General features: G+C 43.9%; 1 protein-coding gene across 1 annotated transcript in view; it reads right to left on the bottom strand.

The window, feature by feature from the left end:
- chrna2a (cholinergic receptor, nicotinic, alpha 2a (neuronal)) overlaps positions 1-26,442 on the bottom strand; it is a gene marked incomplete at its 3' end in the record, with an annotated part of 50,449 nt that overhangs the window by 20,283 nt on the left and 3,724 nt on the right. Inside the window, exons 4-5 of the mRNA XM_083633137.1 lie at positions 24,867-25,086; positions 18,339-18,575 (exon numbers count right to left, since the gene is read on the bottom strand). Of these exons, the coding sequence (XP_083489263.1) occupies positions 18,339-18,575; positions 24,867-25,086 (457 nt within the window). The remainder of the gene's footprint in view (positions 1-18,338; positions 18,576-24,866; positions 25,087-26,442) is intronic.

Genomic DNA, 26,442 nt, shown 5'->3' with positions numbered 1-26,442 from the left:
CATCCGTTAACGTGAGTGTGGCGAAGATCCGCTGTCCCTCCTGGCCGAGGCAGTGGCGGAGGAGCGCGCACTTCCTATCCTCTTCCAAATCGAGTGCCCCAAAGCCAGCAAATAATCCTCAAACGACCTCTGCCATCGATCCCAGGGAACAGCTGGGTCACTGGGGACGGGTAAAAAAGGTGGCGGCGGCGGCAAAATCAAGTCAGCCATCCTCGCTAAATAGGCTAAATAATCACACCATGTTGCTTGTTTCATGCTCTTTACTTCCCTGCCGTAAACCCACGCTTTTACAACAATGCCGTACATCGGGTGCAGTAACTCTTAAAGGCACAGTAACATGTACCTAAGTTAACAAGGCCAACCAGGCCGTAACATAACGTTATCAGACATAACAACCACCACCAAGCATCCAGTCAGCAATGGGTCGTGCCCAGCCACAACCCATTGCTGCGCAGCAGCTATAATTTTAATTATATTTTATTGGGGATACTGTAATCCTTTAAGGGACCACTCTCATTTGTTTTGAAACCATGCAGTAGCTATAGTAAAGATAAATTAAAATGTGCAATGTGTATACAGTGTTCCTGGCCATGGCATAAGGGGTTATCATACCAGTTTTTTTATAAAGCAGGCTCTGGTAATGTTATACCTTCAAGGATTTTAGTAACCACATACTACTACTGATGTTGTAGAGGTTTTAAAGGCAGCCGTGGGGGACCAGTTCCCACCATCAGCTGTCTCTCTCAAGGGCCTGGCTCAGGTCTTGAAGCTTGCGTTGACACGGGTGTGTCTGCCAGGACACGGTCTAATAATCTCTGAGTACTTCTAATTATCCCGTCCTGTTCCGGACTGCTATTGGCTTCGTCTCCTGAATCACTCTGCATGGGGCGTGGTGTTCGTGGCATAGTTAAGAAGAGCTCATTCTACTTGATGTCATACATCGTCGGCAGGGGCATCACATCTGTCATGATGTCACAGGGCAGCATTGTGATGTCATGGATGGACTCAGGGATGTCATGTGATGGACTCAGAAGGCCCAGAATGTGCCCTGGGAGCTGGCCGGCCCCTGGTGTTGATGCGAAGTCTCCGAAACAACTGACATAATTATTGTTATTGTTATTATTATTGTTATTATTATTGTTATGATTGCTATTATTGTGATTACTATTATTATTATTATTAGTATTATTATTATTATTAGTATAATAATAATAATAATAATAATAATAATAAAGTCTGACATTTAGTCATTTCTGGTCATATCAAAATCAAGACTGAGCAATTACAACATTTTGATCAAACACAAATATAAGTAAAATTAATAACAAAAAAGAAGTCAGAGGTCTAATCATAAATCAAAATCTGATTGATTGTCTGTACTACCAACAGGAAAGACAGATCCTCAAGAACAGATTGGAGAGCAATCGAATCAAGCTGGAGTTAAAATAAATATTGCAGTTGAATTCAGGGAATGTGGGGTATAGGGATATATTTTTTTTTAGAGGAAACTGGACGAAATAGAAGAATATAGTCAGGATAGTGTTTTAGAAGTCCGTTCTGATCCACACTCCATTTCAGAAGGTGGCGGTAATGCACCATAAGTTGTTTGCCAACCGCCATAAAACACTACTAGAAGAAGAAGAAGCTGGCCTGAGTTTGAAGTTCCTGCGCGGGTTAAAGCATGAAGATGTTCACTTTTTGGCTCTCATCGGATGGTCTCATGGGATTAGCAGTATATTCAACTAAAGTAAGCAGGAAAGGTAAGTCCACTACTAGTAACAAATGAGGTTAGACCAGCCAAATCTGTGTTTTTAAGTCGCGCAAAGTGACGCTAATGGCGTTAGCATTAACGTTAGCATTGAGCTAACGCTAATGTTATGGGCTACGATTGCAACTGTTGTTACTGTTAGCCTACATTACTAACGTGATTATAGGTACAGGACACACTGGGCTGATGTACCACAGCCTGCCAGTTAACTTTCAGACCATGTCCGGCTAATTTGAATGAGTTTAGACTTATTTTAGTTTAAAGTGTGTTGTTACTAGTTCGCTTGCTAGCTAGGAGTTCTCTTCACAATGCATGGCTTGCAGAAATGGAAATTCTGGGCCAAACTCAATTTATTTGGTGCAGGGTAATGGATAGCACAACTTAGTTGTGTCTTCTGATTTACTTCTCAACATGTGCTCATTAGCTCAGTGTCTATCAAAGTGTTTGTATGCAAAATGAGAATGTAGTGGGTAGCTTCAGCAGCACACATTGATTAATGTGTAAATGTATTCTTGTTAAGTTAGCTAAGAAAGCAGTATGATGAAACAGTATGAGATTTTGGTTGATTAAATTGATTGAGGACAAGGATGTTTGTACTCTATAGACCAGGAAATAACTGGGAGCCTGTAAGATGTTTCCCACCTGCTGCTGCAGTGTCCTCCCTGAAATCCATCCACAGCTTTCCCCCACCTGGATTTCATCTGTCTCCCTCTGCCTCTATGCTTCAGGTAAAATCTATTAGACTTCTGAGTACAAACTTGCTTGAATGATTCATAATTCACTGTATGAGAGAGTGACTGAGACGCTTTTATAGAAATGTCAGAGAAACCTGTATGTAAGTCATGCCTTTGCATATCTTTGCCAACAGCTACAGTGTGTCTAGCCACATATGTTCCGCTGTTCTCTGTTCCTCTGTGATCCACTCTGAACTCGCGTCACACAGCATAGCATAAGGAAATTGGGGAGTCAAGTGTTCAAAACTCTCTGCTACCAGTAGGGCTGCACGATATATCGTTTACACATCGACATTGCGATGTGCGCATGCGCGATAGTCACATCGCAGGACGTGCGATGTCAAAAGCAAATTAACTCGTCATGTTGCTTGATAAACTCTCACTTTAGGGGAGGCTACTGAGTGAAATGCAGGCTCTCTCAAAGGAGAGAGACGCCCCGCTACTGTACTCACTCATTTAGTGCTTAGCTTCAACACAACAAACATGCACAGAGAGCTCAATTGAATTATCTTTTGCTTATGTTGCGTTGCTGACAGACAGTAGCCCGTCTGTAAACGATGTGGTTGCGGAGGCGGACTTGTCCACAGTTTGCAGCGCACTCGCATACAGCAGGCTGGCTGCTGTAACTCAACATGTCCGTGGAGTGGAGATATTTACTCTTGAAACACCAAAAAGCAAGACCGCAACTTATGACACGAAGGCTGATTACTGATAAGTTGTCCGTGTTATCACTGTGGCTGTCTCTCCCCTTCAAGTCTCTGATGTTGCATCACATGATAGCAGTAACGTTACGGTAGAGTTAATCATACATACATAGCGACTTATTTACACAAAACATGTCAGTGAAAATAAAAAGAGAAGAGGCATATCTGGGCAATTAAATGTATATTTATTACTTTTCACGAATGAATAGTTTGTCACCGGTCGGCTGCATGTGAATCCTCGTCTCTCTGTACTGCCAGCCTTGATGCGGAGTGTACCACTTGGTCGTTTCTGGAGGGGGTTTCCGGGAGGTCAGACCAAGTGTGTAAAGTGGCAGGGGTGTTTCATTGTTGATTTATTGAAACGTTAGAAGAACGAAAGAAGTTGAAAGCAGTGATTATAATCAATGAAATCTAATGTTTTTCTGCAAATAGCATCATTGGGAGGTAGATTCTGGCACTCAATATTAGGGGTGGGCAATATATCAATTGTATATCAATATTGTGATATGAGACTATATGGTCTTAGATGTTGGATATGGTAATATGGTGATACAGCATACATGTTGTCTTTCCCTGGTTTTAAAGGCTGCATTACACTAAGTGAAGTGTAGGCTAGTGACATTTTAAAGTAGAATGTCATAACTTACTCACTTTTTCATGTATGTAGCCTAAGTCATGGAAATCCATTGGTCAAAATGTGTATGCACCCTGATAGATGACGTTCTGAGGCCTACAGTATAGGCGACAGCCCAGTGGTTGAGAAACATTAAAATACCTAATTTCCCCTCCAAAATCAGATGGACTCTACAAAATCATCCCAATCATTCTAGAAGTATTCTTTTCTTTAAAATAGAGCTATTCTGGTAATCTGGTGAAAATCTGTATTTTTTCATATCGCAATATATATCGCAGGGGCAGGGAATATCGCAATGTCAGTTTTTTCCAATATCGTGCAGCCCTAGCTACCAGTCTCCGACGTCCAATCACAGATCCAAAGATATAATAATATCCCTATGGAAGCCAGTAGTTTAGGCGGCGGTTTTAATGATATTCCTGCATGAAACAACCTTTAAAAAGCAGTCTTTCCACAGCCTGTGCTGAATTTACAGCAGGGTGTTTGATCTCACTATCATGGTGCATGCGTCTGAGCAAACATACAACATTGCAGTCACACGGATACGGCAGCACATTGATCAAATCATCAAATCAAGTGTTGAACTTGAATGATTTGTGTCTTGTAAGGAGATACAGGCTAGGCACCACAAATATGGTGCATGACAGAAATAAAACTGATCTATCTAGTATCTATCCAGTGCACCTGGGAAGTAAAACTTCATGAAATATTATTATATCTTTGGATCCGCGATTGGACGTCGGAGACGGGTAGGAGAGCGTTTTGAACACTCTACTTCCCCAATTTCCTTATGCTACGCTGTGTGATGCTAGTTGAGAGTGGACCACAGAGGAACGGAGAACAGTCAGGCTGGGGACCTTCAACCTGCCTCTCGTCTCAACATGATGGAGCCCAGCAGATACAGGTAGAGCTGTTGTGTGGTGTGTTTCATTTCATGTTCACATGGATGACCAACAGAAGTTTGATGACCACTATTGACAAAGGCGCATTATCTCACAACACTACTATAGACGGTTTTCACAGAATGGCCAGTCCTCCACTTTAATGATTTTTTTAATGCAACAGGAAGTGAGCTGGGGTTCAATTTAGAATGTTTTTGTTGTCAAGTTAAAACCATTTATAATAAGGCATTATGACTGCATACAACCACACATAACATTACACTGCGTCATTGTATGGTAACACACTTGTCTGCTATCTTGTCTCTTGTGTCTGCTTCCAGGGCCAACCAAGTGATGCATCTGCCTCCCCCTCTGTCCAGCCAATGGACACGTCCACTGCCATCCACTCCAACTCCTCACACCTCTTCTGCCCAGTCTGAGGACAACAGCCCATGCTGGACCCAAGTAAGAAAACATCTGCATCTCACACTGGATATGCAGTACAAGCAACTTAAAAAAAAATCTACTCCAAATTACAGGATTATTATTAACTTGTTGGATTAAATGTGGATGCAGGGGAATGTGATTGGCTCATTGTTGTTATACAATCTCTTTACTTCCACGGTGATAGACAGCTTGAAGTCTGGCATTGTAAGCGTGTATCTAACTTCTGTATCATGATGTACTTACTGCCGGGCACATTATAGAGAGCCAAAGTGAACGTCACTTCCTGCCTTTCTCTCGGTACGAGCATCTGGAAAAATATGAATGGGGGTGAATGGTGAGAGACAATACTTTTTTGATCCCGTTTGAATTCTGCCACGGGGTACACATGTACATTTGTCAATTTAAAAGATAACTTTGCAAGTCAAGAAAGTCGCAGTTTGTTCTGAAACTGAAACGTAAGGTTTAGTTTTGTCAATCAACTACATCTCTCGTGTCTCACAATACGTCACACCATCAACAACGTGGACTGGCAGGAGAGATGTCACTTATGCGACTGGTTGTGCATAGTCTTTCTGATTTTATAACTTATAGTGGCACAGTTTTACCACAAACTGCGACTTTCTTGACTTGCATGGTTATCTTTTAAATTGACACAAAATTACATTTGTACCCCGTGGCACAATTCAAACAGGATCAAAAAAGTATCGTCTCTCGCCGTTCACTCCATTCATATTTTTTCAGATGCTGGTACAGAGAGAAAGGCAGGAAGTGACGTTCACTTTGCCTCTCTATATAATGTAAATCCAGCTTACAGTCCCTGGCTGGCTCACTATGCTGCTTCCCAGCCGGGGAGAAAGGCGCTGCCGTCATGCCGCCAGGAATGAGCCATGAACCGCGGATGGGACATTGTGAATAGCGATATTCTACAATGAGAGTTATGAAAAGCCAATTAAATTACATAGGCCTTTGTATTAACATTAATCCAAGTAATCTTTTGCATGCTTATCTGCACAGATATGGACATTTCTGGTGATCTGTGCCTCCTTGTGCTGTTTGATGCCTGCCCGGTAGTGATGCGCGGGTCACCCAGAACCCGCCGGGTCCCGCGGGCTGGGCCGCCCCGCAGGCGGGCTGGGTTGGCAAATTATGAAAATATCGCGGGTGCGGGCGGGGCAGGCTCAGAACGTGACAAAGCAACATTATTAAATAATTTAGAGCAATGAAACACGCAGAGTAATTAACCTTAAAGACGTTAACTCTCTCTCGCATGTAGGTACACACAATCAGACAGACTCCTGCTGCACTCTCTATAGCCTACATGGAGTAAAGAAACGCTTCAATGAGGTAGCCTATGTGCTCTCAAAACAAACACTTTGGAAGGATTATTCGCTGTAATTATTATTTGAAGTGTCCATATAATGCCACCGCAGATTTTCTGTTGTGGACTCGACTGTGATCTATTTGTCAACTTTACTGCAACGTGAGTAGGCTGTGAACAATTGAGTGCGCATGAGGTAATTAAAAGAAATCAGACAGCGAGTCTGGCCGTATCTGCAAGCCGTGTGCGCACCTGCTGCACTACTACGTTTAGCCTACTACTGCAACAATTGAGAGCGCATGAGGTAATTAAAAGAAATGGGGAAGAATAAGAACTGTTTCTGTAGCCTGCCTAGTGCCTACCTCTATACCTGCTACCTCCATTTGAAACACTGCGCGGTCACGCCATCCGCACTTTGGGGAAGCGTAGTCGGTCGTGCTATCTGAAGACCATGGATTAATTGAAGAAAGACCGACATGAAAGCAGCAGCGCAACTCATCCAGAGCAGGCCTAGGCTACAACTGTTGTCGCGCAGGGCAGCATGTGAGTGTCTGTGTGTGTGTGTGTGTCTGTGTGAGAGAGAGAGAGGGGGGAGAGAGACAGAGTTATTAGCTGCTTTGCACACCTTGGAAGCTCTGCTGTGCTCCTCCTGCGTCCGGAGACATATTACATTAAATTGGCCGTTGCGGGCTGCTGGGTTGGGCTGGGTTCGGAATTTTCAGATATTTTAACGGGGCGGCCGGGGCGGGCTGGCTCCGATGACGGGTTGGGTTGGGGCGGGCCTTAAAAAAACCTGACCCGCGCATCACTAGAAAGTAGACATCATTATTGTAGTAAGCTAAATTATTTCATACTTGTAAAATAAAACTAGAGAAATTATTCCATTTTCGATTTGGGTCTTTTGAGAGGGGGGTGGGTCGTTCTCGCGTGGGATCCTTACGTCACCTGACAACTTGGTTTTCACTTTGAAAAACATGTCAAAGAAGCTGTCTGAGAGAGCCAAGTCATTAAAAAAATCGATCCTAACCCCTAAACTAAAAAGATTATTGCTCCTAAGGGACCCTAAAGCTGCGTTCACACCGACCTATTAAAGTTTTTCGCTGGCATCGAAAATACGCTCTCCGCCCGGGATGAAATATCCCAGCTCGAGCTAAATTACGCTGGCATCAGTCGCTCCCTGTTCAACGCTGATTGGCTGCCGTGTGAGAGTGTGTCAAATATCACACTGGCTTGGAACAAACCGCTGGTTATTGTGTGGCAACAAACCGCATTGACAGCTGACATGAAGGCTACGTTCACACAGCCAGCCTTAGTGCTTGAATCTAATCTTTTCCCACCTAAGTGACTCAGGTCAGTCTTTTTTATGACTGTGTGAACAGTACAAGTCACATTGAAAGTTACTTTTTTAAAGACGACCTGGGCTACTTTCAAATGTGGAAAAACATCAGATTCGAATCTGATGTTTTGGAATGTGACTCCGGTGTGAACAGACATCTTGCCCATATCTGACTTAATGCTTCAATGTGACTTTTACGTCATTCCAGAGCGACATTCGTCACTATTCTGCACTGGCGGGAGGAGGGAGGACCAGATTGTGATTACAAACATGGAGGACAGCTGCGAGGGAGGTAATCAGTGGAGGAACAGTGAGGTTTTAGACCTCATAAGTATTAGCAAGAAGTAGCAGCTATTGCTCCACAGAAAGCCATTATTAAAAAAAAATCTAAAGGCTCTCTTTCTCCTCTTCCTCGCTATCATCTGCACCTATATGACGGCACGGTGGCTCAGTGGTTAACACTGTTGCCTCACAGCAAGAAGGTCCCGGGTTCGAACCCCGGTCCGTCCCAGGTCCTTTCTGTGTGGAGTTTGCATGTTCTCCCCGTGTCCGTGTGGGTTTTCTCCGGGTGCTCCGGTTTCCTCCCACCATCAAAGAAAGACATGTATGTTAGGGTTAATACTCCTGGCTGTCAGTGCCCCTGACCAAGGTACTGGCAAAATAACTGGAGTTGGTCCCCGGGCGCTGCACAGTGGCTGCCCACTGCTCCTAGTTCTAGGAAGGTTCCTAGTAGAGGATGGGTCAAATGCAGAGGATGGATTTCCCCAAGGGGATAAATAAAGGATAACTTAACTTAACTATATTCCCTGTCTTCCACTGCACAATAACTTGTAAATTGAACCGTAAACAACAGATGAAACAACATCGTCAGCTACCGCCATGTTTACTGCTGTCTTCTTCTGGGTTTATGTAGAACAGCAGTGTGCTGCACATGCGGGTCACTTCAGGTCCGCGACCTGTTCACACTGGAGTCTGATATGGGCCACTTTTAAAAAGTCTGTGTGAACAGCCACACAAAAAATCAGATGTGAGCAACAAGTCAGATTCAAGCACTAATGTTTGCTGTGTGAACATAGCCGAAATGAAGTCTGTACTAGCTCACGTTAGGAGCACGCTGATAGGCTTAGCTTGTAAACAACTACAGTGGCTCGTAGTGGACAAATATCATGACATTGCGTAACGTTATAGCCCCCAGATGTCCGTCAATTATTGTGCCTGTTGACGAGCGATTTAAACAGAGCGACAGAGTGATTCCATAGGGTTGAATCAAGCGACAGAGAGAAAAATAAATATCTCGGTGTGAACACAGCTTTAGGAGCAAGAAATAAATGAGCACAGAATGATTAAAAAATAAGGAGGCTCTAGTTAGTCTCAAGAGATCAGAATGAGCAACAGATTTTTTTGCTATGGTTAGATGGATAACAGTGAAACTATGATCAATATAGTATTTTTTCTATGTTCTCCAATTGTGTTAACTATTAACTACTACTAACTTAACTACTTTATTCAGAATTGACATCACAACATACGTTTACTTGCATTTCACTTATGGTTATCCGCTTGTGTAAAGTAAAGTAAAGGTAAAGTCCCACTGATTGTCACACACCTGAGTGTGCGAAATTTGTTCTCCGCATTTGACCCATCCCCTGGGGGAGCGGTGAGCGGCAGCAGCACCGCGCTCGGGAATCATATGGTGATCTAACCCCCCAATTCCAACGCTTTGATGCTGAGTGCCAAGCAGGCAGGCAAATGGGTCCCATTTTTATAGTCTTTGGTATGACTCGGCCGGGGATCGAACTCACAACCTCCCAGTCTCAGGGCGGACACTCAAACCACAAGGCCACTGAGCTGGTGTAAGCACACAAATTGAAATATATCATGAAACGACAATGGTTTAAGCAAGTGTACTCAAACTTTTGACTGAGTAATGGCTAACTTAAGTTCTGGCCAAGGGACAACAGTTGGAAATTAGCCATCTGGCTAACACTGTCACATTGACAGTGATGTTATGTGCACTGTAGTGCGAAAGCATGTGAACTAAGCACAAGGCCAAAACACATGCTGTGTGGCACTAAAAATCATTTTCCAAGGTTGGCAGGTCTGCTGTAGCAAGAGTGAGCAAAATCTCAGAACACTGGCAATTGTACAGGAAAGAGGAAATGTCACAATTAAAAAAAAAAAAGATAGTGGAATATCCTCAACTGTTATGTACACAAGGCTGAATTAATTCAGTGATAAGCTCAGTGTCTTCTTGCCCCTAACTGTAACTTCTGTTCCAGCTACTAATGTTGGAGAAGACTTGCTGCACTCACTCTCCCGGGATGAAATCAACAATCTTTTTCCCGGTCCTGAAAACTTCCTGAGGCTGTATGGCACCTTGTGATGTGAGACAAAAGGGTCAGTGCAGGGAGCACGTCAGTGCAACACCAGCCCCCTGCAGGAAGCACCAGCACCCCAGTGCAACACCAAGATCACAGTGATAACATGTATGTGGTATTGCATTTAATATACTGTATGCATCTGTGAGTCTTTGGATGAAAACGTTAGGCCACGCAACAGCTTTAGTGTCTGTCCAGGGATCTTAGTATTCCATTCATTTGTAAGTGTTTGGAAACCTAATATTTCCCAATACTTTTTTCTTCTGATGTAACCTGCAGCCAGCACCCAAGTGCCATGCCGATCTGAAACCAGCAATGCCAGTCACCTGCAATGAGCACCGCAGAGCAACGCCAGGATAGCAGTGATGAAACATGTATGTATTTTTTAATACTCTGTATGCAATATTGCAACAATACATTAGCCCACAGTCCACATACCTTTTGTTTTTGGGTCATGGTTTCACTACGCATTTTATGCATAAGGAGAAAAAAATGCTTCCATTTCTAAAATGGAAGCATGGAAAATGGAAATGCTTATTAGCAAAAAATCTATTTCTGGTCTATAATATGAAAGTATAAAAAAACACTTGCAAATGTAAAAGTGCTTCTTAGTAGGGCTGAACGATTTGGGTAAAAAATCTAATTGCGATTTTTCTGACCGATATTGCGATTTCGATTTAATTTCGATTTTTTTTTTAATCAAGTTTCAGTGCAATATTAACTGTAATAAATGTAAAACACAATGGAGCATTTGCCTACCACATTCAAACATCACAATCAACAAACTGCTCTATATTATAATGCAAGGATGAGAACTTGGATAAGAATTCCTTCCAGCAACATTTATTTGCTTTTAAACAACAGCTGCAATTCTCTCTGTGTCTCAGTCTTTAACAATACAAACAAAACAAAAAGCACCAGCATCGCTGCAGCTCTTGAAGTAACTGCCCAAGGATCGCTTGGCCTTTTTTGCAGCCGATGGCCTGGCTCCTTCCTGTGCTGCACTTTGAGGCACAGCAGCAGCATCTGGGGGTGATGGCAGCCCTCTTCTCCTGCAAAACACAGACACAACTGTTAAGTTTCACATTAATGCAATTCACAGCACACACATTCATTCACACATCAAATACGGGGCACAGGGCAGGCTATATACACACGCAGTGTTTCAGTGAAGCCCTATTTTGCAAGGAAAGCCAGGGGAGAGAGGGGGAGGATAAGGAGAGAGGAGTGGGAGAGGAGAGAATTAATGCAAGTTACCTTTAGTGCCACCTGCACTTGTTCCATCTCTCTCTTCACCCGGGCCTTGATTTGTGGGACATTCTCTGCACTTATGTAGCTTGTTCGCAACTTTTCTGAAAAACAAAATAATTAACCAAATTATTCTATAAGTACTACATGGCTGTATTGCATTTTTAAGATTGGAACTAATTATAGATGATGTAGGAGGGAGAGAAAGTAGGGAGGAGAGATGGGGAGGGAGAGAGCAGAACGCTGGGAGAGAGGACATTAGCTACTACAGAATCATTCCATTTCCCAGACTGACAATATATTGGCTATATAATATATTGGGGGAGGTGAAGAGGGGCATTTAGACATTACTGTAGGCTTACCCAGGGCCGATCCTGGCCATTTGGGTGCCCTAAGCGTAATTGTTCTGTGGTGCCCCCCCCCCCCCCCCCGTAAAACTTTCAATAACTGTCAAACGAAAGACTGCAAAATCATTAATTATGAACGATACTAGTGTATCTCACATTTCATTACATGTGGGAAACAAACAATTGTTAGAATTACTGTACATGTCAGCAAACAAGTGATTGTTAAACTGTACATGCAAGCAGGGGCGGACTGGGATCATAATTCAGGCCGGGCATTAGATACCAAGCAGGCCAGGCCGATACAGGCCGACGTGCGTGCCGGCGTCCGAAGGGCGGCGGCGAAAAATTTGGGCTGTTTGAAGCCCAATTTGGGCCGTTTGAAGCCAGATTTGGGCTGTTTGAAGCCAGATTTGGACCGTCTGAAGCCCGATTTGGGCCAGTTGAAGCCAGATTTGGGCCAGTTGAAGCCAGATTTGGGCCGGTTGAAGCCAGATTTGGGCCGCTTGAAGCCCAATTTGGGCCGTTTGAAGCCCAATTTGGGCCGAGTCCAATTTTACAATGAGATGCACCCTGAATAAAGTAATAAAACCACTAGTAAACCAGTAGGCGGCGCCTGGCCTGCTGTTCAGTGAGTGGCCTGACTGAGGGCACCAAAAAAAAAAAAAAAAAAAATTTTTTTTTGGTGCCCTCAGTCACGTGATGCCCTACGCAGTCTGCGTACTCTGCGTAATGGGTTGGAGCGGGCCTGGGCTTACCAAGCTAACGTTACAATACAAGTAGCCTACTGCATTCAGGCAGAGTCAGACTGATAATGTTAAGTGAGAGGGGAAGAGGACATGTAACGTGAGCTAGCCAGTTAGGGCTAGCAAGCTAACTTTACTAGCTAAATGAGCTATCTCCTTAGGGAGAGAGCTAGCGTTAGTAAAGTTAACTTGCTACGTTGCTAGCCCTAGCTGCTAGGCTAAATAACGTACCGATGGCGAGGTGTAGTCTGTGGTGAAGCACTGGAGTCTGGTCCATCTGTTGATTTCCATAGCTTTTATGACGTTTGAAGCGTTGTCGGCACCGCGCTTGCTTAACACTGTCTAACTAACCGATGCTCTAAATCCAAAGTAGTTCCAGCCTTTCTTCGGTGCTAAATCATCCGGCGGCCGCTTCTTGTTCTTGTTCGGCTGAAGCTATTACACTTCCGAGTCTTGTTAGATAGCTGCCCTTCCATTGTAGAGAATCCAGTCAGTGGCGCACTATTAAAAATCCAGTCAGAGTGAATAATGTGTCAACTTTTGTAAAGTTCGCTAATCGGCTCGCTAGCTATATTCTGCAGACTGCTGCAGCCATGGGGCTGCAGCTAGGTTTCTCCTCCTCCATCCAGGCACGTTTGATGCTGGTGCTGCTGCGTAAACATACGTCCGTCTACTACGGCGTGCTGCTGCTGCGTAACGACGTCACGTAACGTGTACCTACATGCAGTCATGTCACATGTTAAATCGAAGCCTTTGCGATTAATCTAATTGCGTTGTTTCAAATCTCGGTTTCGATTTAAATTCGATTAATCGTTCAGCCCTACTTCTTAGCCATGACTACTTGTAGGATAACCTAGGTAATAACATTACGAGACATTGTACATTTTATTTTCGAAGCAAATAGATAGCCGGAGCTACTTTCCTGATAAAACAGGAAATGTCCGGGAAAGTAGTCTCTTATGGGGTTGTGTTTCTGTGGCTTTCTCTTTAAAGCTGGAGTGAGTACATTTACAATTGCTGGAGTGAGTACATTTACAATTTGTTTATATAAACAAATGTCCATTACGTTCAAGGCATTGCCAAACAAGTTCCCACAATGCTGTATTTCTCAATATACCAGAGTTTTCAATCCGACACAGTCGTGCCCGACAGGTAGAAAACTCAGGTATACTGAGAAATGCACAGAGAGAGTTATGTGGTGCAGATAGGCTTAATCAGCATTGTGTGAAGTCGTTTTGCAATAGCTGAATATGTGCATAACATAAACATTCGTTTATGTTATGCACTCCAGCTTTAAGCAGCGAGGCCCAGTTCCATGTCTTTACGGTGAGACTTGTGCAGTATATTGGATACTGCATGCCTACATTATGTTTTGTACTTTGTCATTTTCACAATGACATAAGGAGAAGTGTTCACACTGTGATTTTTGTTTTAAGAGTCGCTTTATTGAAACTTGGTTTCAGTATCTGGTCAGCAAAAAAATTATACAAAATCTTTTTCTCCGATTTGATGTATAATGATTGTTTTAACTGTGATGGTTTTTCTAATTGGTAGTTTTCTAATCTTTTACATTGACTTTTGTCATCTAGGTTTCAGAAGACCCAAACGGTTTCCTGCGCCAACAACCTCTATCATCTCCAGTTGTGGTCATCAGTGAGGAAAACTGCATGATCGCCATGGGAGCATGCCAGTGGCGACCTTCGAAAGAGATCGGTTGAAAGAGGGACTTGTCTACCCGATGGCATATTATTATGTCCTACACCTCACTTACTCCAAGTGTGACTCAACAGTGCTCTCAGTACTGCAAGCTGAGATCCACCATGATGCCATCCGTGATGGACATTCAACCCCTTCCTACAAAAAGCCTATGGGCGAATGGAAGGCCTTCATGAGTGAGGTGAGTGTGAGAGAGTGAGGGACAGGCAAATGGAAGGCCTTCATGAGTGTTCTTTTTTTGGAGGAAAAATATATATTGGTCTGCCATCACTGTAGAAATGTCTTAAAACCTTGTCAATTGTTGTCTGAGCTTCAGTTCTGTGTTGTAACAGTCATGTTCTGCCATTTCACATTCAAGACCTTTTAAATGTGTTATTTTTTCGATGTGAATATATATGTTCTCAATCATGATGTTCATTTACGCTGAGTTAAAAATAATTTGCGTGCTTTTAAAAGAAATAATTTTATGTTACAAGCATGTGACATTGTGTCCATGTGGGGGTGTGCGAAGAGTGCTCCAAGTGGTGCTCTGCTTTAACTCCCTGTCGTGGGCGTCCCCCCCCCCCTCCTCTCTTTCACTCATTCAGAGCTTCAACACAACAAACATGGCTGCTGTGAGCCCATACGGTCTTGTCTTGGACATGGACAGAGCGAAATATGGGATTATTTTGCTTACGTTACATTGCTGACAGTGACAGGGACTGACACTACATAGCCCGTCAGTAAACAATGTTTAAAAGTGCGGAGGCGAACTGGCGAAGGGAGCTGACCAAACGCCGACAAACATCCCGACTTAAAAGAGCAACAGGTTAGCGAATGTGATCGATAACCTAATTACATTCCCTCAAATAAGTTTTTTATTTTGTGACGAGCAAACATTTTTCACCGTCAGTTTGACGAGGAAATGTGCTCAGTACGAGCGACCCTCTGCCAAGTAACATTATTGAGTCATGACGCTGTTTATTTAATAGGGTGATCTGGTTGTAAAAATAAAACATTTACATCAGAAAGACATTGAAAGCAGTGATTGATAAATGAAATCCAATGTTTTTCTACAAATTGCATCATTGGGAGGTTGATTCTGGCACTCAATATTAAGGGTGGGCAATATATCGATTTTATATCAATATTGTGATATGAGACTATACATGGCAAGGCTGTCCAAACCCTTTTGAATGGGGGCCAGATTTGATAATGTGAAAATACCTGGGGGCCAGCTACTTTCTGTTGTATCTGAATTCTGTTGAATTGATACAGTACATAGAAGTTATGGCAAACTTAGTCTCGACGCCAGACCCATGAGAGTTCTTACGCTGATACACTAGGTTACTGCATGCTGCAGAGCTCTCTCTGGGTCTGGGACACTTTCCCTCAGAGGGCTGGTTATGGGAGGGAACCGTTCACTTGGCCAGTCATATGCCAGTGATGGCTTCAGTCCTCTCCAATCAGTAACGACTTTGCGATCAGACAACACGGGAGGCGCAGCCCATTTGCTCTCTCATCGGTGCTACGACCTGTCACTCATTCAATTTCAACCCGCCTTCAAAACCAGCAGTGGCTGTTAACTGGCACAGACTCACTTATGTAGTATACGGAGCGCAGCGATTCAACGTAATATTTGAGTCTGGGGAGAGACTATGGCAAACTAAGACAGATGGAATTGAATGCTTATGGGAGAGGAGAGTGACTGCTGTGAGGAAGATGTTGAAGATGATGATGGCTAAGACACATCCTTGTTTTACTCCTACTTTGACGTAGAAGGGTCAGACTGTTGTCCACTTATTTGAACGTGGGCTTGCATGCCGTCATGAAATAGCTTTAGAATGGAGAGGAATTTGGGTGGGACTCCAAATCGACTGAGTAGGTCCCAGAGTAGCTTTTGATTTACTGTGTCGAATGCCTTCGAGAGATCAATGAAAGCCATATACAGGTCCTGCTTATGTTCTCTGCACTTCTCCTGGATCCAGGCAGTGGTGGCCGATACAAATTGGCACTGACCTCAAACTATCCAATCAGACAAAAGTTGACATTTTCTCGGAAACGGAAGGTCAGATCGAGATGCCTATAAAGGACTATAATATATTTTCTCACCCCAAATCCATCCATGAGTCTCTACGAGTTACAGTTGCAGAGATACGTCCGCCCTGCATGCAGGACTACAGGAGAGACATAGAGGACAGCGAAGTTGGGGGTTTAAGTCACTGATCAAACACTCGATTTCAGTGATTGCTGTCAGAATATAGAGCCATTTAACACTTATTTTAACACAAAAACATTGCTGAATGTACCTTTAATGTGATAATCTAATTTCTTACGTTCTGAAAATAAATCCTGTTTTCTAAAATTCTGTATTCAATGTTGATTTTTTTCTTTTTGTGATACGAAAGTTTTGACATCAACCAGATTTAAATTTCTACCCATGTCTAGCCAACATTGGAGGCTGATGCCTAGCCAACGTTGGAGGCTGATGTCTAGCCAACGTTGGGTTTTGATGTCAACCCCAACCAAAATTCTGTGTCTATATAACGTTGGAGGCTGATGCCTGGCCAACGTTGGAGGTTGATGTCTACTCAACATGGGGTTTTGACGTCAACCCCAACCAAAATTCTATGTCTATCCAATGTTTGAGGCTGTCTATCCAACGTTGGAGGCTGATGTCTAGCCAACGTTGGAGGCTGATGTCAGCCCAAAGTTGGGTTTTGACATCAACCCAATTTTCATTCTCAACCAAACTTCTACATCTATCCAACGTTGGAGGCTGATGTTTATACAACGTTGGGGGCTGATGTCTGCCCAACGTTGGGATTTGATGTCAACCCGATTTTAATTTCCAACCAAAATTCTACATCTATCCAATGTTGGATGCTGATGTCTAACCAACGTCAGAGGCTGATGTCTATCCAACGTTGGAGGCTGATGTCTTGCAAACGTTAGGTTTTGACGTCAACCAGATTTTCATTCTCAACCAAAATTCTACATCTATCCAACGTTGGAGGCTGATGTCTATACAACGTTGGGGGCTGATGTCAGCCCAACGTTGGGATTTGATGTCAACCCGATTTTCATTTCCAACCAAAATTCTACATATATCCAACGTTGGATGCTGATGTCTAACCAACGTCAGAGGCTGATGTCTATCCAACGTTGGAGGCTGATGTCTTGCCAACGTTGGGTTTTGACGTCAACCAGATTTTCATTCTCAACCAAAATTCTACATCTATCCAACGTTGGAGGCTGACGTCTATACAACGTTGGGGGCTGATGTCTGCCCAACGTTGGGATTTGATGTCAACCCGATTTTCATTTCCAACCAAAATTCTACATATATCCAACGTTGGATGCTGATGTCTAACCAACGTCAGAGGCTGATGTCTATCCAACGTTGGAGGCTGATGTCTTGCCAACGTTGGGTTTTGACGTCAACCAGATTTTCATTCTAAACCAAAATCCTACATCTATCCAACGTTGGAGACTGACGTCTATACAACGTTGGGGGCTGATGTCTGCCCAACGTTGGGATTTGATGTCAACCCGATTTTCATTCCCAACCAAAATTCCACATCTATCCAATGTTGGATGCTGATGTCTAACCAACGTCAGAGGCTGATGTCTATCTAACGTTGGACGCTGATGTCTTGCCAACGTTGTGTTTTGACGTCAACCCGATTTTCATTCTCAACCAAAATCCAACGTCAGTTCAACGTTGGAGTCCAACGTCGATATGACGTTAAACTGACGTCCCGTGCCAGCTGGGTATGCTTTTGGAACATTGTTTGGTTGTAGTAACAGATTAATACACTGGGTGGGACTTCTTGTTTTATTATACTGAGACTGAGTTACAGCAACAGGTTGATTCAGTGCCACTCTGTCTCCGGACAGGTTGCTAATCTCTGCAGCAATGACAACTTGTACGTGTTCAACTATATCAATCTACATGTATTTTAAGAGATTATGCTGTAGAGACCAGGCATTGTATGGTTGACAATTATAGGTGGTTTGTGGGTGGAATCCCAATACTGACTTTATCTGACTTTATGGCTCTGTAACCTGTGCTATGCTATCCAGGAGCTACTTCCCTACACACCGAGATGCACAGAGTGATCTTCTCGCCGCAGTCGGACGGCAGGTAGAAGACCAACACGGTCAGGCAGGAGATGAGCAGGCAGGGGATGATGAGGTTGACGGTGTAGAACAGCTGCAGCCGGCGTATGACGAAGTAGTAGGTGATGTCGGGGTAGATTTCATGGCAGCAGTCGTACTTCTTGGTGTTGTAGGTACCGACGGCGTCCACGATGGCCCACTCCCCGCTCTCCCAGTAATTCTACAGGAGAGAATGTTTTTACTTTTACCTCTGGGCCCAGTTTTTCAAAACTTTTCTGATTGGATTTCAGCAATCCGGCAACCCAGAGTCTATCAATCTGATGACGAATAAGACTCTGGGACAGACGGCCGATACTTTCCGGGTTTCAGGTGTAGAGCGGACGTCCACGCCAATACTTCGGCTTCCATGCACCATGGTCATTGTTAACATGCCGATTGACGCGAGAATGGAGTTGGAGTTGATAGATCGATTCTTTTTGTAGGTGTTTTAGGGCCAGACAACATTTTGGCACGGAACCACGAAATATCATCCATCTCTCACAGAGTCTTATAGTCATCAGACTGATAGACTCTGGGTGCCCAGATTGGGATTTCAGTAATTGTATTCGATTAAATCTGGAATTTGGGTATTTCAAAATGAATACACGAGATCGTTCTCAATTGCAAATGAAAAATCGAGAGTAGAGACTAGGATAAAACAGGGGAAAAGAAGATGAAGGGTAGACGAGTGGAGAAGAGGTTAATAAATTGACAGGACTTCGAGGGACTCAGGGTCACTGTGGAGGTGCATTAACTCATTGAGTGCCATGGACGAGTATGTTCGTCAATTGGTTTAGTAACGTAGAGTGCCAAGGACGAGTATGTTCGTCAATTGCGTTTTTTGACGGTGGGACGTGCATCAAAGCCAGATCCATCTCCTGTGAAAGTATGGTGGCTGTTGAATGTGTAAAACCTATTTTAGGGACCCATTAGGTGGTCCAGATTAGAGAAAGGCGAGAAAAAAAGAGACAAGAAGTCATGGGGAAACGGAAATCGCATCGATATGCATGAAGCATAACGTTAGCTGTGCCTGTGAACAGCAGTCATCTGCTGCCACAATTGAGCCCCATCCGTGTCCGCTGCGATAGCCCATCCATATGATTTAGTTGCCGACACCAGCGTCTTTCTGAAAAATTACATTATTCTCAGCTGGGAGCCGGCGACACGCTGTAAAAAAGCAGGGGGATGCAGCGCACTTTTCAGTGCAGAGCAAACTCAGAGCAAACCGCAGCAGAGACACTCCTCCCACCACGGAGGAGGAGGAGGAGGGGGGTGGGGCACGCAGGGCACTACAGCATACAACCATTGACAGTACACACAGACCCAGGCAGCAGCAAGCTCGATGCACAGAGAGCAAACAAGCTAGAATAGGCTATCTGATGCCCACCAGCAGTAAATCAAGACCAGCAAGAAGGTGTAGGGTCTGCGCACGCAGGGGCCAGCGCTGCTGGTTGCAGCTAAAAAATATTATTTGGCCAAACAAAATTCCTTTGTTTTCACTCTTTTATTGAAGGAAATTATTTTTGAGGTGTCATTATATCAGAAAATATTAGCTTCAGAGTCAATGATGTGCTTGAAATGCTTGAATGCTTTCACAAAAGGCTGAATATCTCAGATTCTAAATTGAAACGTGTCTTTTTGCTCAAAACAACCTATCTTCTCCGGCTCATAACTAAAGAACGGAAAATGGTATCAATAAACTTTTTTTTGCAGATGATAGAAGAGAGTCTCATCGTTCTTTGTGCGTGTTCGGTGTTTACATAGTAATATCACACAATATTCTGTGGGCCTCGAGAAATCACTGAAAATGCTCTGAAACTCTGGCACTGGGAGCGTCCGTTCTCCAAAAGTGGCTGGCACTCAATGAGTTAAACATCCAACTCTTCCAACAGAGCTGCTCCAGAGCCTAAGGCAGAAGACTTTATGGTTATGAGCATCTCCAAGTGTGATAATTGTGTGTTGTTAATTAACCTTGCACCCTGATTCCTCCTTTAATTTCCCCTGAAGTAGCTTTAAGTTAGAATATACAACAGTCACAGACTGTTTATCTGCTCGTTACAACAGTCACAGACAGTATATGCTCGTTCCAGTGCTTCATTGAAGCTACAGCTGCTTATGCTGAGTGAAATATTCAAAACCCAAGACCCATTTTTATGGCTGCACCATTACATAAAATGTGGCAAAAATCTAGACGTCTTGTGCATCATTTTATACATATTTTATACGTATTTCTGTTTTACGTTATAAACATTGTTCCAGACTATTACCCACACCAGGGGGAAATGACAATGAATGTGATGATGTTTTGTACAGTCGGTGTGTTTATGTGGAACGAAAGGATTCAATTATTTGTTAATACTACACTAAATATAATTATAAAATACAATAAAAAATATATTCTTTATTTATTATACTGTAGTATTAACAAATAGAACTGAATCATTTCCTTCCCCATAAAGATGTTTTTTTAAGCATTTCCATTAATTTGCTGAGCGCCCCCTAGTGCCCCCTGGTGGCACCCGGCCCCCACTTTGAAAACCACTGCCCTAGGAGGACAAAGTAATTTTAGTTCCTACCAGTAGTTCCTACCAGTCTGGTAGGTACTAGGTACGAGTGCTGCAATTCCCTACTCATGTAGAAGTATTATTATTTTGCTGTTCATTTACCATTAGTGGAAGTACTTACTGGTATAACATGTACTTTAAAAGTTAAAAGCACCTAATTAAAAAATTTAAGGTTGAACGTTGTGTTGTGATTTTAAAAATTTGATTTATTCATAATCATCCTCATCATAATCATCATCGTTATGTCTAATTGGGTGGGCGGTGTTAGTCACGATTTGCGGGCGGTGTCTGTTAGTCACGATAAATCAATGAATTGTGACGTCATCAGTGATGGCATGAGTGATGTCACTTGAACAATTGTGATGTCATCAGTGATGTCATGAGTGAGGTCATCAGCGATGTCACTCGAGCAATGTGATGTCATCAGTGATGTCATTCGGGAATTGTGACGTAATCAGTGATGTAATAAACCCTTCCTGGCTGAGGCTATATAAGTGGTAGAAGACGGCCGCTGCTTACGTCCGATAATTTCCCTCCAAAAGCGATAATTCTGACACTCAGGGTACGATAATTCAACATTTCCCACCTGGCAACACTGAGAGGAAGTGAAACTATCTGACTCACTGTTACTGAGAAGTGAAATGGCACAGCAAGGAATTCAGCTGGATGGGGCAAAATTCTGCTGTTCCATCTGTCTGGATCTAATGAAGGATTCGGTGATTATTCCCTGTGGGCACAGCTACTGCATGAGCTGTATTAAAAGCTGCTGGGATGAAGAGGATCAGAGAAAAATCCACAGCTGCCCCCAGTGCAGACAGACCTTCATACCGAGGCCTGTCCTAGTGAAAAACACCATGTTAGCAGAGTTGGTGGAGGACCTGAGGAAGACTGGACTTCAAGCTGCTCCTGCTGATCACTGCTATGCTGGACCTGGAGACGTGGCCTGCGATTTCTGCACTGGGAGAAAGCTGAAAGCCCTCAAGTCCTGTCTGATGTGTCTGGCCTCTTACTGTGAGTGGCACCTCCAGCCTCACTATGAATCCTCTACCTTTAAAAAACACAGGCTGGTGGAAGCCACAGTGAAGCTTCAGGAGAACATCTGCTCTCGTCACAACGAGGTGATGAAGATGTTCTGCCGTACTGATCAGCAGTGTATCTGTTATCTCTACTCTGTGGATGAACATAAGGGCCATGGCCATGGCATAGTCTCAGCTGCAGCAGAAATGGCTGAGAGGTAGAAAGAGCTATGGGTGAGTCGGCAAAAAATCCAGCAGAGAATCCAGGGCAGAGAGAAAGATGTGAAGGTGCTTCAACAGAACCTGAAGGCTATGAATCGCTCTGCTGATAAAGCAGTGGAGGACAGTGAGAATATCTTCACTGAGCTGGTCCATCTCATTGAGAAGAGAAGCTCTGAAGTGAAGCAGCAGATCAGAACCTAGCAGAAAGAGGAAGCGAGTCGGGTTGAAGAACTTCAGGAGAAGCTGAAGCAGGAGATGTCTGAGCTGAGGAGGAAAGACGCTGAGCTGGAGCAGCTCTCACACACAGAGGATCACATCCACTTTCTACACAGTTACCCCTCGCTGTCACGTCTCAGTCAATCTACAGATTCATCCAGGATCGATACCTGTCCTCTGCGCTACTTTGAGAATGTGACTGCAGCTGTGTCAGAGGCCAGACATAAACTACAGGGCATTCTTACAGAGGAATGGCCTAAGATCTCACTGACAGTGACTGAAATGCACAAACACAGCACTGTAAAATTGGACTGGCTTAACCATAATAACATCACCGATAACAAGACACTGCACAATGTCCCAAATACCCCCCTGATATTGTTTTCATTAATGAAACCTGAATGTCAGTTACCATCATTGAAACAGCCTGCTCATTTGACCTGTACATGGACACTTGCTTCACATCCAAACGCATGCAACTAGGGGGACTGCAAAAGTCTGATGCAAATAAAAGGCAAAATTTTGTTCCGTCTCAGCCACTAGAGGCAGCCTTTCCATCAGGAGAAGACGATGCTTTGTATACCCTTGAGTGCTAAACATGTTTAGTGTCTGCTTGCATCCATTATATATAAGCTACCATTCCGCTACACTACTTTTCCTGTGCTTACAGTACAAGCACATGCATCCAGTGTCTGGTTCTATCATATACTGTGCTGCACTGCAACCTTCTTCCAAAATATTTTGATCTCTAATATTTGCCCTACTTTTGGATCCAAATAAAATTATTTATGTGTGTGTGTGGAGTCACTGCTGAGCTGTGTAAGTTCGAGTAGACAGGAGTTATTAAAGCAGCAATGTGTGAGATTCTGTCCCCCCCCCCCAATATTCTGTTGATGAAGTTGATTTTCTGTAGGTGGCGTTCTTTTCCTTTCCTTACGTGCCAAAATAGACTCTGGGTTCCCAGATTGGTGATAGAGTATCCAAACAGACATTTATTCATATGAAACATATGTTTGTTGCATATTTGTATTATTGCTGTCATATCTACTGCATGGACCTTAATGGAGCAGCACTAGAACTCTTCCCTTATTATAGCTGAATAGTTGTTAATATGTTGATTTTGTTCCTGACACATTAACTTTGTTGGGAAAAGTGCACTACAAATGTAATCATTATTATAATCAATAGGGAGATGATTCGTTGTTTTCCTCCACAGTGATGACATACTGCACAGATTGACTGTGTGGATGAAGTTACTATTGTAGATGGAAAGATCACACCAGAGTCTTTAGGTATTAGTGTTTTGATGTGTGATCAAAGGGAATGTTTGCAAACAGTTTTTAATTCCAAGATTGAATGGATTTTTTTTGTATTAAATTCAGGTATATCAAAGCTGATAGAGAAATGTGAAACTACAGTATGAGGCGATTTCCCCCCTAAAACATAGGAAAAAGCAAAAATCTGGCATAAGGAAGCTCAGCAGGCCAAAAGTGAATCAGAAAAGAGAAGAAATGCCTACAGCCTGACGAAGAGACCGCGCAGCGGCCGAACTGCGTATGCGAGCTGCAGGGCGGAACCCGCGCGGCAGGCGAGCCTAGGAATCAAGCACGCGTAGCACAGTACAGTAAGGAGGATGTGAGGTGTTGTTCTTCATAAATCTAGCCTCTTAATTTTGCTCTCAAGTGCTCTCTCACAGTGCACCAAAATGTATGCATTTTACTTTAAAATGCCCCCCCCCCCCCCCCCCCCCCCAAAAAAAAAGAAAGAATAATAATAATAATCTTCCTGGATCCCCCTAGGGACTCTACAGTCCACCCACCACAACAACTCAAAATCCTGTGGGGAAAAAACTGAATAATCACAACATGGCCATATCCAAAACATCATCATTTGAACCTGAAAAATAGGCTATCTCAAGGATCAAGGGTTTCCTATGTTTTGCTGATCTAAAAACTGCAAAAATGCATTTTCTCTCATTCAGAACTTATTACTGCAATGCGATATCAAACTTTTTTTTTTTTGTAAAGTCCTAGCTGTAACAAGGCGTAGAAAAAGAGCAATTGTGCACCGAATAACATAACCAAGAGGTACAGTACAGGCAGAACAGGCCATAAATCACAAGAGAAACAGGCAAAAAGGTAATTTAACAGGATAAAATCAAGATCAATAGAGGAAAGAGAGAAGGACAGAGGAGAGAGAATATAGGAAGTGGAGAATGCAATGGGATGGCAGCAGGAATGAGAAGAATAAAGGCAATGTGAGGACAGATGGGAGCTGGATGGAGGAAAGGATGAAGGAGGAGGTGGACAGGTTATTTTTTTGTGACTTATCCTGCTATAACTGGAGGAGATTATCTGAGAGTACCAACGAGAGAGAGAGAGAGCATCTATCAACATTTCTCGAAGGCAGAAATAATCTCATCGGTCAAGGTAAATGGAGGATACGCCTCCCCACCTTCAGGTCCACGGCGTCCTCGATGGGCTCCAGGTCGATCTTGGCGCGGTCGTACGTCCAGGAGCCGAACTTCATCTTGCAGCTCTGCTGGTCGAAGGGGAAGAAGGTGACATCGATGGAGCAGGACGACTTGTAGATGGCCGGGGGCACCCAGCGCACACGGCCCGTGTGGAACAGCTGGGCCTTGGTCATGTGGGTGACGGCGAAGTCTCCGTCGGCACTGGAAAGAGACAGAGGCCAATGTTAGGGAGGAATAAAGGATGCATGAGACGATGAGTAAACAGTTGAATAAACCTTTTTTGCAAGTGGAGACAGTGTGCGGGGAGTCTCTCTTCTGTAAAATTTAATAATTGATCATGGATTCTAACGACGTGTTGTCAACATTGCGTGGAAGTGCCAAAGGAGTGGTGGACCGGTGTGGTGGTTCCCCTGTTCAAAAAGGGAGACCAAGGGGCATATGCCAACTACAGAGGCATCACATTACTCAGCCTCCCGGGAAAAGTCTACTCTAAGGTGCTGGAAAGGAGGGTCGGTTTGGTAGTCGAACCTCAGATTGAAGAGGAACAATGCGGATTCCGTCCTGGTCATGGAACAACAGACCAGCTCTTCACTCTCGCAAGGATCCTGGAGGGGGCCTGGGAGTATACCCATCTGGTCTACATGTGTTTTGTGGATTTGGAGAAGGCTTATGACTGGGTTCCCCAGGAGATACTGTGCGAGGTGCTGCGGGAGTATGGGGTAAGGGGGTCACTACTTAGGAAAGGGGTACTGAAGTACTACTGTATGCATAAAGCGAGAGCTGTGTCCCGGTTCTTAGTGGTAAGTCGGACTTGTTCCCTGTGGGGGTTGGCCTCCGCCAGGGCTGTGCCTTGTCACCTATCCTGTTTGTGATATTCATGGACAGGATTTTGAGGCGTAGTCGTGGGGGGGAGGGGTTGCAGTTCGGTGGGCTGATTGCATCTCTGCTTACGGATGATGTGGTCCTGATGGCATCATCAGTCTGGGACCTTCAGCACTCACTGGATCGGTTCGCAACTGAATGTGAAGCGGCTGAGATGAGGATCAGCACCTCTAAATCGGATGCATTGGTTCTCAGCAGGAAACTGGTGGATTGTCTACTCCAGGTAGGGAATGAGTCCTTACCCCAAGTGGAGGAGTTCAAGTATCTCGGGGTCTTGTTCTCAAGTGAGGGGACAATGGACTGGAGTGGGAGATGGGCCGGAGAAGCGGAGAAGCGGTTGCGGTATTGCGTTTGCTTTACTGCACCGTTGTGATGAAAAGAGAGCTGAACCAGAAGGCAAAGCTCTCAATCTACCGGTCAAACTTGGTTCCAACCCTTACCTCTGGTCATGAAGGATGGGTCCATGACTGAAAGAACAACATTGTGGATACAAGCGGCCCGAAATGGGTTTTCTCAGGAGGGTGGCTGGCATCTCCCTTAGAAGATGAGACAAGATGAGAAGATCAGTCAGGAGTAGAGCCGCTGCTCCTTCGCGGAGCCAGTTGAGGTGGTTCGGGCATCTGGTAAGGATGCCACCTGGGCGCCTCCCTAGGGAGGTGTTCAGGGCACGTCGAG

The sequence above is a fragment of the Poromitra crassiceps genome, assembly GCF_964638095.1.
Source record: "Poromitra crassiceps genome assembly, chromosome: 3".
Lineage (NCBI taxonomy): Eukaryota > Metazoa > Chordata > Actinopteri > Beryciformes > Melamphaidae > Poromitra > Poromitra crassiceps.
Note: the sequence above shows the minus strand (reverse complement) of the source record. Positions and strands in the feature narration are given on the sequence as shown.